Source organism: Sinocyclocheilus anshuiensis, unplaced genomic scaffold, assembly GCF_001515605.1.
Source record: "Sinocyclocheilus anshuiensis isolate Anshui unplaced genomic scaffold, SAMN03320099.WGS_v1.1 scaffold1003, whole genome shotgun sequence".
NCBI lineage: Eukaryota > Metazoa > Chordata > Actinopteri > Cypriniformes > Cyprinidae > Sinocyclocheilus > Sinocyclocheilus anshuiensis.
Window position 1 is genome coordinate 1,222,923 of NW_015542495.1, and position 16,181 is coordinate 1,239,103.

The 16,181-nt window shown below is 38.4% G+C and overlaps 1 protein-coding gene across 2 annotated transcripts in view; it reads right to left on the reverse strand.

The window, feature by feature from the left end:
- The window catches only part of LOC107694180 (PRKC apoptosis WT1 regulator protein-like), a 95,104-nt gene extending 80,036 nt beyond the window's left edge, over nucleotides 1-15,068 (reverse strand). Inside the window, exons 1-2 of one of the 2 annotated variants that reach the window (XM_016493807.1) lie at nucleotides 14,967-15,068; nucleotides 14,269-14,773 (exon numbers count right to left, since the gene is read on the reverse strand). In XM_016493807.1, the coding sequence (XP_016349293.1) occupies nucleotides 14,269-14,736 (468 nt within the window). In that variant the 5' untranslated portion in view covers nucleotides 14,737-14,773; nucleotides 14,967-15,068. Of the gene's footprint in view, nucleotides 1-14,268; nucleotides 14,774-14,897 lie in introns of both variants that reach the window. The other variant, XM_016493808.1, reaches the window with a different exon arrangement.
- Nucleotides 15,069-16,181: the final 1,113 nt, after the last annotated feature.

Genomic DNA, 16,181 nt, shown 5'->3' on the forward strand with positions numbered 1-16,181 from the left:
CTAGAGGAATGCTAAAACAAAGGTATTAGTAAATCTCTGATACGACATTAGCCGCTGCTATGATAATAAACAGAGACTGGTAATGTAAATAGGCCAAAGTCGGCACTCCAGTAATAAAATATCACATCTTTCCATTAGCAGATGTAAACTAAGGACAGTAACTTCATTAGAGGAAGTATATAAGGTCATCTGGCTAGCATCTGACACACAAGTAAATGGGGAGAGTGAAATATAATAATATTGCTGTTGTCCCTTGTCCGTCGCATATCCTGAGTCTGGTGCTTTAATTGTCATTGGCTCTGTCCCAATTGAGGGAATAAATATTTAGATCTCTCATATTCTGTCTTCCTCTCTCATTTAGACATAAACCACATAGTCAGTCTGTGTTTACTAGACAGTGCCGTTTATTTCTCTGTTCCAAAACACAGTGAATTGCCTACTGCATACAGGCAGCTGCCTTCAAAGGTAATACTCTAGCTATCATGAAGCCTTATAATTGACGAATTTGGAACACTCAACGTTACAGACGACATGACTCACGACAGAGTCTGGCTTAAAAGGGTGAAACTATATACAAAAAAATTTAAAATGTAAAAATACATGGCACATACACAAATACTGCTTAGAAGAAAACAATACGTCCAGTTTTGTTCATTCACTATTTCAATATTGAACTTAAATTAATTTTTTTACTGAGCTTGTCGATGCAACATGGGATTGCATTCTCCTTCATAGAGAGATCATTTGGATTTAAATAAATTATGAAGAATAGAGGTTACGATTTCATAATGTAACAGAATTAGCAACAGATCTTTTTTGTCATATTGTGACATAGGCTACATCTGAGTAAAGCGGATAAGTAAAAATAAAATAAAATGTATGGCCTATAGACTTGGTTCTATCCATCGGTTGTTGATTGGATGGAGACAGATTTGAATGCGAGCCTGCAGTCGACTGCAAGTAAGGGATTGGAATTAAGGACTATGATTAGAGAAGTCCAGCATAGGTTACCAAAGAGAACTCTGTTGTTTCACCATGAAGATCGAATTCAGGTGACATTTTGATTAAATATTACCAGGTGTGCGTTTCCCAAAAGCAACTATGGTCGCAAGTTCCGTCATTACCAATAGAGTTCAATGGAACTAACGACCATAGTTAACTAACGATGCTTTTGGGAAACGCTCCCCAGGTCAAGAAAAGGAAAAAAATGAAACATTTGCATGGATGAATCATTCACAATAGGACCGATAACATGCATTTCAAATATATAAGCCACTAACTGGTCTGCAGATAACCAAATGTAGGTAAGTTTGTTTCTCATTGGGGGTGAAACAAGAACAGTGAAACAGACTTTGAAAAACTAATAAAAATAAAATTGGGCATTTAAGATGAGCAAGAGTAGACAAGAATAAACAGTTTGTCTGAAGGTTAAAGTCGGCATGAAATCAAAATTGACAATTCTTATTTTTTGATGTAATATTGTAGTGTTTATTATAAATAATTTATCTGTGCACATTATTTTTTTTTAATTCATGTGCCCTCGTAATCTTTAATCAAAAACGTTAACCTCCCCTCCCCCTCAAAACGACTCCTCTACTCTTCCGGTCACGAGCTATGGTGCAAGGGCGGAGCTATCTTGAACTGCCAACAGCTGCAGTGACATCAGTGACGTTTGGAATAAACGACTGATGCTTCACTTTATATCACAGACACCAGTCATAAGGGAATTCGTTACCCTTAAACATTGAAAAGATATTAGGCTATTACGACAACATTACTCTTAGAACATCGCAAACTAATTATTTTTTTTCATGAATATGACTTAACCTGATGGAGGATGCGCTCAGTCATTCAGGCAGTCTCTCTCTCTCTCTCTCTCAAGCGCTGTTTAGGCATGTTTTGTGCCGTTGATCGTCGTCGTCATACATATTCATGTTAGGGTGTCGGCGGTGAATCCAGTGGAGAGAAATCCCCCACAACTAACTGCAAACTGGCATTCAGATCTGCCTCCATTTTGTTGGCAATGCCCCAACTTCCAACGATCCAATCAATTCCCGAAGGATGAAATCAAGTCACGCCCCCTCATTTCAGATGCCGTTTCACTCGGATATACGTCACAGCAGAGAAGAAAAGACGATAGCAACTTCCGTTTCACGCCGACTTTAAACAAGTCCAAAATCCAACCGCAGTATCAACAGAGAGAGGTCGAGGAGGGGAGGACGGGGAAAAAAATGAAAAGCTGAAAGGAGAATGCAGAAGGAAGCCTTTAGGATCAATATGGACATGATGAAAATCCAAGATGAATATCCAGTGAAAACAGGGCTGTGTGATGGTTATGCATCATTTAGGGCCTGACTCTCTCTGAAGAAAGGACAGAAAGGGCCAGCTTACAAATACTTGACAAAAAATAAATGAGCTAGGAAGACTAATCAACTGTGAATAAAAGCTGGAAACTAAACAACTGAAGGTGTATTATCCAAGATGAAGTTCACACGAAGATCAATAGATTTAAAGCGAAGTTTAACGAGAGTTTTGAGTTACAGTAGGAAAGGAAATTAAATGGGAGGAAAAAGGGGAATTCTTAAACTTTAATCTTATTGTCAATCCTTTACTTGAAGCAGGATACAACCCTTTCTCTCTCTCTCTCAAGGCAACAGCAACCCATCTGTAATATCAACCCTGTCAATCAACAGATCAACATGCCAACCAAAGATAGATCACTCACTGCATGTCTGACCTTGTGATCCCAATCTATGCAAGTACATTTAAATAAAAGGAGCCAACAGGTCTTAAATGAACAAAAATATAGTCATTATGGTTATTTAGTGAAAAAAAAAATCACAAAATAGCCTTACCCTCAGTCAAACAGCCTACAGCCTGCAAAATTACTTTGAACTGATTGCTGAACAAAAACAGTTTGGCATTTTGTTGCCATGATTTTCAGGAACTGTTATCAATATGTAGCAGGCCATTCTACAGGGTTTTAGTGAAATACCCGGAGTATCTCACAAGCTAGAGTTTGGGTGAGTTCAGTGGGTCCATAAAGAGCAGGATTAGGTTGTCATACTGAATACTACTGCTCAATGGGGCAGGAAGTGCAAGTGAGCAGTTGCATCATTCACAGACGATTACGTCACTTTTAAATGGGTTTAGAAAGGAACAAGTTAGAGTCAACTTGATAAGACATTCACAAACCATTGTACTTTCTTAATATGACACAATTCAGAGAGATAAAGATGTAGGGCATTGGAAATTGATTAGAACAGGAAAAAAGAAGTCATATATCATAACTTCACCAGGTGGTTATAAATTAACTCTTATTTTTGATGATGCAATGTTATTTTTTGTATAGACGGTTTCATCAGGTACACGCGCCTGGCCCGAAGTTAACTTCCGGTCTGTGTCTGTTTATCAGTCTGGCTTTGGCGCCGACTACAAATGCAGTTAAAGTTAAGATGAGTAGACTGAAGTTGGGCTCAGGTGGTTGTGCTGTGGGATATGTTTCCCATACATTTATTTATTTGTGGCGCTCGCCACAATATAAAAATTGACCGATTTTCCAAAAGGCTTCGTTGAATAAACACGAGCACGTACTACATGTTTAAAAATCAAAACGAGGCGCGGGTGTTTTTATATCACTGTATTTCTGAAGGAAGACTATCTTTAGAAAATTTTCGATGTCATTTTAATTTCATCTTGCATGTTATATGCCTGATAAGTAGAGGTGGGAATCACCAGAGGCCTCACGATACGATATTATCACAATACTTGTGTCACGATACAATATTATTGCGATTTTAAATATATTGTGATATTCTGCGATATATTGCAATTTATTACCTTTTTCCAACTTCAAAGTATGTCCCCAAAGAAAAACTTTGACACCATCTGTTTTAACTAAAAAGAAACATTTCTCTGTTTATCTCACTTCAGTTTTATTGTTGCAGTGCAAAATGGGATTGTCAAGCAGACAAACTGACCAACACTTTCATGAAAACCTGTCATAAATGTTGTATGCACCTGGCAAACTCAACTATTTGTATTACAGTGTAGTCTAGTCCACCTTAATTAAATGTAAACAGGTATGCACTGCTGTGCTACTACAGGTATTTTGAACAGTGCAACTTGAAATTGTACTAAAAAGTTGTGCAGACCCTTCAGTAATTGGGGCATTTGAAAGTAAATTACTGTTAAATTTAAATTAAACTAAATAAAACATGTAGTCTTACATCTAGGGACGAAATGAAAATTCTGGTCCGAAAACCGAAACCGAGAATGCTTTGTAATGATTATTTATTATTTTATTAAATAATATAAAGTAATTCTGTAAGACTTTTTAAATTTAACGAATACTGTAATGTATTGTTCACTGTTCGTTCATGATAGTTAATACATTAACTAACATTAACTAATGGAACCTTATTGAAAAGTGTTACCTTAATATTAAATATCAATATATTCTTTTTATTCACTTCTGTGTAACAGAATCAGATATAAGTTGTCATCATTTTATAGGGAGTTGACCCCATAACCTCTCACGTCAATTGTGGTCTAGAGGTTAACAGACATGGCCCGTAGAAATGCACGAAAACAAGACCTTGTGCACATCAAGGTGAAAGGCATATTTAAGCATTTGTCCAAACACACGGTGAAGGCTGATAAAGGTGAATGTCACCAGCATAGAAACTTGCACAGCAGCTGAAGGACAATTCAAATGAATGGGTCGAGAAATAGCCAAGCAAGCAGAACTTTAAGAGGACACTGATGCTGTCCTTACATCTTATTGTAAATGTTTGTATGATAGTTTCCTAGTCGTACAGAAAAGCCCCTTAAGTTGTATTTACGACTGGAAAACTTGGAGATAATTTTGATTTCTGAGTTTTCATGTTGGCTGGGCCATAAACTTTCAACACGCTGGAGAAGAGATACTTTGCTGTAATGACACATCTACATTGCTTTCTCTTGTTGTTACGGTCATGAATATTTCTGAATATAAATAACCATTTGAGGCATATTGTACATTACTTCCAAAGCAAAAAAAAAAAACATTTATTTGCCCAAAATTTAGAAATCGTCAGCATGCTGACTGACTCTTTAGATAGCGAGGTGAATGTATAAATCGTGCAAGTAATGTTTGTATGATTGCCATTGAATGGGATGCTTCATTTTATTCAAACTTCATTGGATATTGACTAAATAGCTTCCATATGTTTTGGTTTTAAAAAGATTTACCCAATAAATAGGCAAGAATGATCTTCCTGTCATCCTATGATTCCTATTCCTTCAAACAACAAAGCAGTTGAATGCAACAAACTTATAATTCCAACATCAGAAGTGGGAAGTAGGACATTTCTGATAGCACATGAAGGCAGCATGAGAACGGGGCAGTGACGTGAGAAGGTCAACCCAACAGATAGGACAACTTCCAAGGAAACTAGAGGTATGTCCTTCAAAAAATAACCCTGTGGCAATGTGTTGTTCATTTAGATAATTCTTGATCAAGCTCTCATGTGCATGGGCTTTTGGTGGAACGTTTTCATTTGATGCTCGGAGTTTGCCAGTTACATTCCAAAGCGTCTCTGCTCTTCGTTTGTCTTTGATGTGTCCACAGATACTCTTCCTCAAAGCAGATCCCTGGGGATTGTATTTGGCTTCCTGAAACACTGAAGTACGTGGTATGGAAGAAGTTGTGGACCTTAGAAATGATTCACATTCTTTAAGGCCTTTGGTCAAACAAATCATAACAGTTAACAAGCAGAGTCAAGACACAAATGCGACTTTAATGAAGGAAAGTCAACTTATATCTTTAATCAAGCTTAGGAATGCAAACAGTGATGAAAGGTCATGTTTCTTGACTGTTCTGCACATTTCTACATTCTTCAAGGCTGTTACTCAGTAATGTGACTCGAAACAAGGAGAAGAGGACAGATGGTGTGTTTTACTTCAATGCCCCACTGGCACTCGGTGTCATAGCTTGGCAACAACGCAAACATTTATTTGAGATCAAAGTCTGAGGTGTAACCATGGAGATGTGGCATGAGGTGGGATACCTGAGAACTCATAAATATGATGACAAAGCCTTGGGTGTACTGACAAAAATATGAAAGCAACTTGGAGCTGTGCTTGTCTTTGCAAAACTTGCCACCACTGTGCTACAGAGTTGTATGGGAGGAGACAAGGAATTGCTATGCAACTGCTAAGGTGTTGTGAGTGAATTTTAGTGTACTGCTATGCAGTTGCTAGTGTTTTGGGTGTTTCTAGGGCATTACTACATAGAGGCCAGGGTTTTGTGAGTGGTTGTTTAAAACAAGTGTCCACATCAAAAGAGTCAACATCAAAGTCTCTAGTCTGCTCTCTAGATCTGGTTCAGGATCCTCCTTCAATGCAAGTACTTTCAATGTACTTCAATTTTTCACCCGTTTTATCATACAGCAAACAAAAGCCAGATTACTAAGAAAAGTAATAGCACTGATAATCAGTTTGATTTACTTTTCTACTCTAAAACAAATAGCACCAAACTACATATTACCAATGTACATTCAACAGGAAACATTGGTATCTGCAGTGCAAATTATCTTAATTATATTAAAAATTTAAAAGTAATATTCACAAAATGTATTTACTTTTTTTTTTACATAAAAGTCCTTCATATGTTACAGAAATGGTTGAAACATATCATTGTACAGTAAATTAACATTATTAAAATATTTTTGAAGCAGTTTTTATTGTTGTAGCGTAATCATTATTTTGGCATCACTTCATCACTGTGCCAGAAATACAACAATAATTCAAAATGGTCTCTGCATATGGCTAAAGGACACTTAATATTATTGGTCATAAAAAATTTTCACTCTTAAAAGCACACCTTCCTAAACATTACTCATTGGACATAATTCATGTCCAAATAAACAAACAGTGTGGGACGACGAGACAAGTTACATAAGTTTAACACTCATTAAGTTTATTGGTTCATTAAAATTACCTTGACATGAATATTGCATGAATACTAAAAACAACCGTAGAGAAGAACTACTGTAACAACGACTCAACTATACATTGTTTTCTGTGTTTCTGCTCTATGCTCCTATAATAAACAAGTATCTTGCATCAGGTGAAACTGATTTGAGATCCTGAAATACCAACCTATCAGCACGCTTTACACCACATGACACATTTACACCAACAGACACAGTGAGAGATGACAGATGGAGGGGGAAAAGATCAAAGGATGATAGTAAGAAAAGAAAAATAGAAAGCTGGTTTGTCTTGTTGTGCAGTGGTGAATGTAAGCAGACAGGCTAATGCCTAATCACGCAGAGTGGCCTGGTTTTACCACTGACTCATACCAAGCGCCCTGCTGAAAGGAATGTTCACAAACAACTACTGGCCAAATCCACTCCGTTTTATAATCATTGTTTCTGCTCGCACACAATAAAAACTAACTTTGATCGTAACCTTGTAAATAATCACTGTGTGACAAAGTGTTAGCCGATATAATTAAAAACACGCTGGCATCTCTCTCCAAGTGTTCTGCACTTGTTTGAAGAATACACATTGAATACAAATTTTTCACGTTGCCCACTGTGCCAATAGGGCCTTTCGCACCGCGGGAACATTTTCATAGTACCAGAACTAATTGTGGAACTACCCACTTTTTGGCGTTTTCGCACCACCGGAACTGGGTGCGATTTTATTGTGCTACTATAACAGCTACACTAACCAAACTAGTTTTTTAGTAGCCTGACATTAGCTCAGCTATTTCCAGAAACATCTTTTTTCAAAGAATTGCAGCGTAATGTGACAAAATGCTGTCACTGTTTTGTTTTTTTAGTTACATTGTAATCAAATGCACTCTCTGAGATACCTTTCTATTCATATTTTGTATTTTTGTCATTATACATTTATATTTCTAACAACAAAAGTACACTACCAATTAGGGATGCGCCGATCCGATATTCATATCGGGTATCGGCTCCGATAGTGCCATTTTTCTCGGATCGAGTATCGGTCAGAGAGAGCCGATCCAAATCCGAGAATTTTTTTATTTTTTTTTTTTTCAGATTGTGCGAATTATTCTGTTACTTCTGAAGCCATATGATAGCTTAATGTGAGCTACATATGAATATTTAAGTCTTTACATTAAAGTTCACACAAACTCTTTTCTCCGCTGTGGCTGTCAGACATTCGTTCAGCCTTTAAACCCTGGTCGCGTTCGGTTACGACAGTCAGCTCGGTAAAGCTCTCTCCAAGATCATTCTGTGTTCCCATTATACTTGATTTGTAAATACATGTCTATGATTTTGCAAAAAGGACTTTATCTTCTTGCCCTGATTTTTCTAGAATAACTTTTGCTGCCGAATTATCCACTAACCTAATTTATGATAAATTTTTGTCATAGATTATAAATATACATAGGCCTATATTTTTTCATATTTGTTTATTTTATTTTTCTTTATAATGAAGTAGTCTGTATCTAGTAGATTGTGAAAGAATGATTATCAGTTCCACACACAGAGATATATAAATTCTACATTTATTTAAATGAGGGAAAAAAACTTCACTGGTATCGGATCGGTATCTCTATCGGCCAATACCGAACCCTAGGTATCGGAATAGGTATCGGAGGCGAAAAAGGCGGATCGGAGCATCCCTACTACCAATCAAAAATTTGAGCTTAATGTTTTTAAAGAAGCCTTGTATGCACAACAAGGATGCTTTTATAAGATCAAAAAGACAGTAAAAACTGTAATCTAAAATATTATTACAACTTAAAATATTCTGTGTGTGTGTGTGTGTGTGTGTGTGTGTGTGTGTGTACACTATACAGCGTACAATATAGATTCCAACTAGGCTCGACATGAAAAGGTTTGAACATGAAAATGCCGACACTATTATCCACAAAACACAATCAAAAGAAACTTGTGTGGGCGATATACAGAACTCACATTGCACAATTAGTCTCTTCTATCTACAGTGAGTCTCGGTCTATATTTGATGATTAATATGCATGAGGACCAGTACTTCAGTCCAATGACATTTCATGCAGAACAACCCAGTGCAATGCTGCAGAAAAAGAAACCAAGCAACCACCAAAATGCAGTGTCACTCATCTGCTGTTGTGCACGCTTATGACAAAATATATATATATTAAAATACCTTTTATTGCTAACCGGTTTATCGTGTCATGTCTGGTTAAAACATATTTAAAGTCTAAAAATGTACTGTAGTCTAATTTTCATTTAATTATGAGTTGCTGGGGATGCTACAACTTCACAGTAGCTTCCCCAACACATGGTACAGGTTATACGACTTATCCGTTCCTCTTTTGAACTCTGCCCACTGATACTAAAGGCTTCAAATATTGAACTAAGAGTCAACAGCTTTTGAACACAGACAAATATACTTGATAGGAGCTGGCCGCACAAAGAGAGCAACAGGTCATATAGTTCATTCTCTATGTGGTGTCTGGTGCACGTTAATAAGTGACGACTCAATCTGCAGCAATGTGTCACTGCGTCGCTGACAAAGCACTGCGATATTTCTCAAGCAAACAAAAAAAGTGAGTCTAAACACACAAGCCTAGAAAGGGGCTATTTATAGAGTTCATACCTGCACACTGTCTACACCAATGAAGAAGAGTGATGAACGCACAACTGTCACAATCAACAGGCTAGCTAATTCATGTGCACACACCGTGACCATTGTGTTCCTAAGTGAGACCATCCAAACGCAAAAGGTGGCGCTATCATCATATATGCATCATTGCGACATGCAACAGAAATGATTGTGGCTCGCATAGAAAATAGCAATGCCTGTCATGCATCATAAACAACGAAGAGCATTAATTCTGAACTGAACGCAAGTCAGTCTGCATCATGCTTGAAAAGACCGGACAGCTAGGTAAGATGGAGCTAAATATAATCGGAGGAGAAGGGTGACCGCTCAGAGGGCCAGCACAGGGAATCTTGGTCTCATTGCATTCCAGATCTTCGATTATGTGTGCTGATTTGGTCCAACAGTTAAATGGATGTAGTACATCATGATTTGGCTGTTGAGCGGTATATTAAGGCCGACTTCCAAAGGACCTTCCCAGAGCCTCGTAGCAGGACCCGGAGCATAAAGTGAGGCTCTACCTGTTTCATCAAGACTTGAGTTTTAAACTTTCAAGTTGCTCATAATCGCCACTTAATGGCATTACACTTCTGGTGGAGAACATGAATGCAGTGTAGCCTCTAGTACAAATATCAGTGGTAACAAATAAATGCAGGAATTTCCCTTGTTGAAAAGATTACCAAAAATACTCCACTATGCTTGGTACATAGCCTGGAATGTCCTAAAAACAAAAGGAGAAAGTGTTAACGGTTGGTTGCTTAACCTTACTTAACCATGACTGAATCTCAGAGGTATTTGTAGTGTTGATGTGACCTTGTTTGGAAAAAATGGTGACTGCAAAACATGCCGTCCCATGCTTGTTTAGGTGGCAAAGTCTCATTCCAAGCAGTAGACCGTTGACAAATGTACAATTTCATAAAATTGCAAAACCAAATTTGTATGTTTGACATTATACAACTGGCAGTTAACCAAGGTGCCGATGTTTTGACATTTTACAACAGGTCACCGACCGCTAACAATAAGTTGATCAACAACCGCAGGTTTAAAACACAGCAGTACACAAGAAAATAGTGCTTCAATAGAAGCATTTCCACTTCCTCTAGTCGTGATTTGCTTGTACGAGGGCCTTGTTTGGTTAACCAGACCCTATAGGTCACTAGAAGCAGAAGATAAGGAAATGTAAAGGACTGTTCTTCATCCACATGACTGCTCCCAATGCCAAACATCTGCCAGTTAGTTCAGGTTTCCTGTTCAAATGTCACAAATGTACAGCAAATTCCCAAGGACTTCAAAACGTAAACCGTAACTTATGATCTCTTTCAGTGCTGCAGTATGTAGGCCGACTCAAGCTTTAGATTTGCCAAGCTTCCTCTCAGAAAGTAAAAAAAAAAAAAACACCTGGCTTTTTGCCACTAGCAACTCCTTCAGCAAGAAACAATCATAAATATTTATTTCTCAGGGTTGTGAATTCCATCCAAATATAAAATGATCGCCCTGCTGATGGACAGTCGTATCCAGGTTCATCTCCAGTTCTCCTCTGTCGCCTCTGGCTTGCTTAGTTGGGGACACTTCATTTCCAGCGATACCGTTGACTTGATTGCAAAGATACTATTTAAACTGAGCTGGATGTTGACATCACTGAATTCAATGATGAACTGTCTTTAACTGAAAAATTTGTGTTTACTATTGTCATTTTGCATTATTGACACACTATTTTCCTAATTAATGCTGTTCAGTTGCTTTGACACAATCTGCATTGTTAAAAGCGCTATATAAATAAAGGTGACTTGACTTGACTTGACTCCTGTGCAAACACCAGCTCAAGGTTTTCACACCACATAAAGTTGAGAATGTCGTTGTTTATGCTGGATTTGGAATTTGAAATGGAAAACCGCCAAGCAGACCGGACATAGGAGGCTTTTATCTCCAAACGGGTCGTGAGGAGTTTGAGACTCTGCCAGATGTCAAACAATAGCATTTGCGTTTATTAGAGCTGCACTGGTCCAAACACTCAGAAAATAAAACAAACTTCTCAGTCACCCTAGCTAAACATACGTAGCAAGAGAACATTTATCAAACATTCTGGCTGGTGATATGAACTTTCAGATCTGTAATACTAAACAAACACATTACGGATTAAAGTTACAATGGGACATACACATATACAGAAGGCTGAGGTTCACTTAAAGGTGTTTGCAAGGGACTGCTCATTTGCAAAGTCGGCAGCAATGAATTACTGACTAATTACTCTGAGCCAAAGTTCGGGGCAGGCTTTATAGATGTTATCAGCGCCCATCACAAAGACAGTGGGAAACAAAGTTTAGGTTTCGGGCGGAGAGCTGGGAAGCTCTGCAAGAGTCCAATAACTCACAGTGAGCTGCTAAATGCACACAGTGGAACAATGAGCCCTGTAAATTTGAAGCCACAGCAGGAAGTACAGGGAAACGACCTATGGAATGTCCAAATGTCTGGTTTACAGCATATCTTTTCGCAAAGCAGTTCAGGGAAGGATAGTAAGTGCCGTTTCACAAAACCAAGCAGACATTGGACCTGTTTGATAAATTCCAAGAGGTGTGAGACATATGGTTGTACACCATATCAGGCATAAATGATAGTTTCAGGTGATGGGACCCTGGCTGAATGCGTTTAGACAGCATGTCATAGCCATTAACTGCCTTCACACTTACACACTATATAGGGCACTCGAACTGCATACCATGCTCCCTCGCTTCAACCCCCGACAGAATAAAAAATGAAGTGTCAAAACGATAAATAATTTAACCAACCCCACATATGCATTCTAGCAGTTACAGCCCCAGAGAGACCATGGGGCATGAGTGTGTATACTTGCACACTTATCTCTCAAAGACACCCTAACATTAAGTCTTGGCCTGCGCCCACTTCCCAAACTACTTTACCTTGGCACAGTGCAAGAGGCTAATGACAGGATGTCTTCAACCCAAGCAGACACACTGGTTAGCCTCCAACAGTAACTATCCGCGGGGCAGCGGAGCTGGGTTGTACGTAGGCATTCACAGCTCCAGTATATACTGCAATGGCATACTACACTAACAAGACTCCCTTTACTCATGCAGGGGAACGTGACGGGTTGAAAGTGTGAGAGATAACAGTGGTGAAACTTATGAGTCAGTTGGCATGTTTTGGAGGCCAACTGTTATGGTGAACTGATCAGCTGATGAAGTTTCTTAAACTAGAGGAACAGCCGTACCATGTTCTCCATCATCTACATCACATGATATAGAATGTTATTCTGCAAACCACAGCCATTATAAATCATGAAATGGAGAAAATATGTATAATATTATCTCAATCTGTTAGTGATCAAACTCAGTGCATTCTAGTCTTGATTTATGTGAGAGTTGCTTGGAGGAGAACATGCACTGAACAGATATTTCACATACATTACATAAGGAAGGCATGCGAGTGAACTGATGGAGTGACATTTAATAATGGATTTCAGATTAAAGCTTTTTCTACTTAAGTTACATAACTTGGCTGGAGTTTTGTCTATGTAAGCAAATGTGGTTGTGCCAGTTTGGCACAAATGGACCAACAGATGACTTACAAAAGAGGTGCTATGGTATTTCCCTGTTTATGGAGAATGATAAAACAGTTAATACCATGTTTTGTAGTCACATAGTAGGGATAGGTAAAGATCTAAGAGCAAATGTGGTTCCAAAAAAAAAAAAAAGAACCATGGTATTGCCACCTTTTTTGAACGGCGGTACCATGGCAAACACATTCTTGTCTACTTTTGTTACAAACATATTTAGGATACTGTCTGTAAGTAGGTCTAAATATGGTTGCAACTCCAACTCAGTAGATATGGGCCGACAGATCATTTACACAAGTACCACAGTATTACAATATTGTTTGGAAACTAGCATGATGGTTAATACAACAATATGCTTTGAAATACATGTAAATACACAGCATATTAATAGTTAATCATTCAGTGTAATGGTATACATCAAAGAATAATGGACAAAAAAAATTACAATTGGTTTTATGACCATTATGGACCATAAAACCATTATGGACCATGTTGGCCTCCAAACATACCATGTTTTTAAACTTAATAAAGTATGGTTGCAACTCGGTATATGGGCCATTTACACACAAGTAATATTGTATAACTATGTTTGACATGGTGCCATTGGAATAATTGGGTTTATATGGTACAAAAATTGCATATTAATATGTCAATCCTTCAGTAACATGATATACATCAAAGCATCATGGCCAAGTATCCATTACCATGGCTTTATGGTGCCATGTCAATTTTTTTTTATATATATAAAAGTCCAGTAAGTCCCATGGTATTGACTCTTTTATTTATACAGTGACACAATGCTTGTCTATTTTACAAATACCATGCTGTTATACCTAATCTACAATATTTGGCTAACATTTGTCCACATAAAAATGTGGTTGCATAAAGGCAACCCAGAAGAAATGGACATTCTTATACAAGTAGTACCACAGTATTGCCATGTTTTTGGAAGTACAATGGTAATACATGGGAAAATCACGTAAATGTATCGTCTATGGGTATTGTGATTATAAATATAATCTGATACCACAGTACTGCTGCTACCTGGATGAAATGGTTAACTTTAAAACAAGTGAACTCACCTCATTGGACGGTATGCTGACAACACCTGTTGACCTCCTCTTCTCTCTTAACTTCCTTTTCTCTATCTGTCCTTTGCCCTTTCTGGCGCTGGGTCCTGAGCTCTTATTCTCTTTACTCTTGCCGTGTGTGGGACTCTCCTTATCACTGTCTTCCACACCAGCGGGGCTCGAGCTCTCCGCCTGCGGGACACCACTCACTTTCTCCGGCGTCTTCTTCAAGTTTTCCCCGGGCGGCTCGGGTTTCTTCGGTTCGTCCTTCAAAGCGGTCGAAGAGGAAGACCGGGTCACCGGATAGGAGGACGAAGAGGAGACGCAGTTAACCGAGCTGCCGTTGTTGTTTAACTCAGTGGTTCTCCCGGTGGCGGCGGCGATATCTCCCAGCATCTTTGCTCTCATCTTCTCACGCTTTGCTTTCCATTCCTCCAGAAAGTCCGTTGCGCTGTTAGATTTAAATCCTCCTGTTGCCATGGTTTCCTTTTTAGATTGTCTCGTGCTGCCCAAATCACTTTGTAAACACAACCAAAATATTGCGGTTCAGATCCGCCGCATTCCTCAGAAGTGTTTGGAGATTGTTTTAAAATGATCACAAAGTCTGCGTTTAAAATTGACCGTAACTGTTATGAACTCACTTTAAAAGACTCAAAAACTGTCAAGTAAGTGCTGTCTCTAAAGATAGTAACTTATCCAGTGAAGCTCACCTGCTCCGCACATTAACGTCCGTCAGGAATCCAGGTGAACTGATCCGGTGGAATGAACTGGATTAGTTACAGGCGCACTCGAGCGCCGAGTCCTGCCCCTCTTCTGAAGAGTTTCCGAGTAGTTACGGAAATCAACGGAAATAGCCGAAAGGACGGCGATAGAGAGTTGTCGTTACTATTGGCACATCAAGAAATAGTTGTCATCTTTTTTAAATTTACTCCGAGGCGGACAGTAGTGAAGTATATTTACTCTGCTTTAAAAGTACACCTTTTCAAGTGTCTGTACTTTATCAGAGTGTTTTTCTTCAGAAAACTTTTACTTCACAACATTTCAAAGCATGATATTGTAGCCTACTTTTTACTGCATACGTTTCATAATAAATATAATACTCGATTAGCCTACATTAGAAATCTAGTACAAGGATTGGCTACATTCAAATTTTCTTAGTCTGAACTTGAGTAAAACAGACATTTTAATAATTGGTCCCCCATCTCTAATAAAAAATAAAATGGATGTTTCTAGCTTTGACCTTGACGCTATTTCTATTTTTCCATCGGCTACTGTTAGAAACTTAGGTATCATTCTAGACCCATCACTGACCTTGGATGACCAAATTAGCAAACTCTCCAAAGCTGCTTTTTTTCAACGATGTCGAATTGCGCAACTTCTTCCTTTCCTCAGTACAAAAGATGCGGAATCATTAGTGCATGCATTTATTAGGCCTACCACTCGCCTTGACTATTGTAACGCTCTTTTCTCTGGCTTACCAGCTCACTCCATCGTTCGTCTGCAGTACATTCAAAATTCTGCTGCCAGATTATTAACTTCCACAAAAAAATCTGCTCACATCACCCCTATTCTATTTAATCTTCACTGGTTGCCTGTATCTATTCGTGTGCAATACAAAATTCTTCTGCTCACCTTTAAGGCACTCAAAGGTCTTGCTCCCTCCTATCTTTCCGACCTATTTTCTTCTTATATACCTTCTCGTGCACTCCGGTCTTCTAATTCTGAACTTCTTTGTGTACCTAGGTTCCGCCTATCTTCAATGGGCGGCAGGTCCTTCTCTGTTACTGCACCCAAACTTTGGAATTCACTTCCCCTGGCACTCAGAACAGTCACCTCTTTCAGTGAATTCAAATCAAAGCTTAAAACTTATTTGTTTAATCAACACCATCACTAATTTACATTGTGTATTTGTCTGTTTTGTTTTT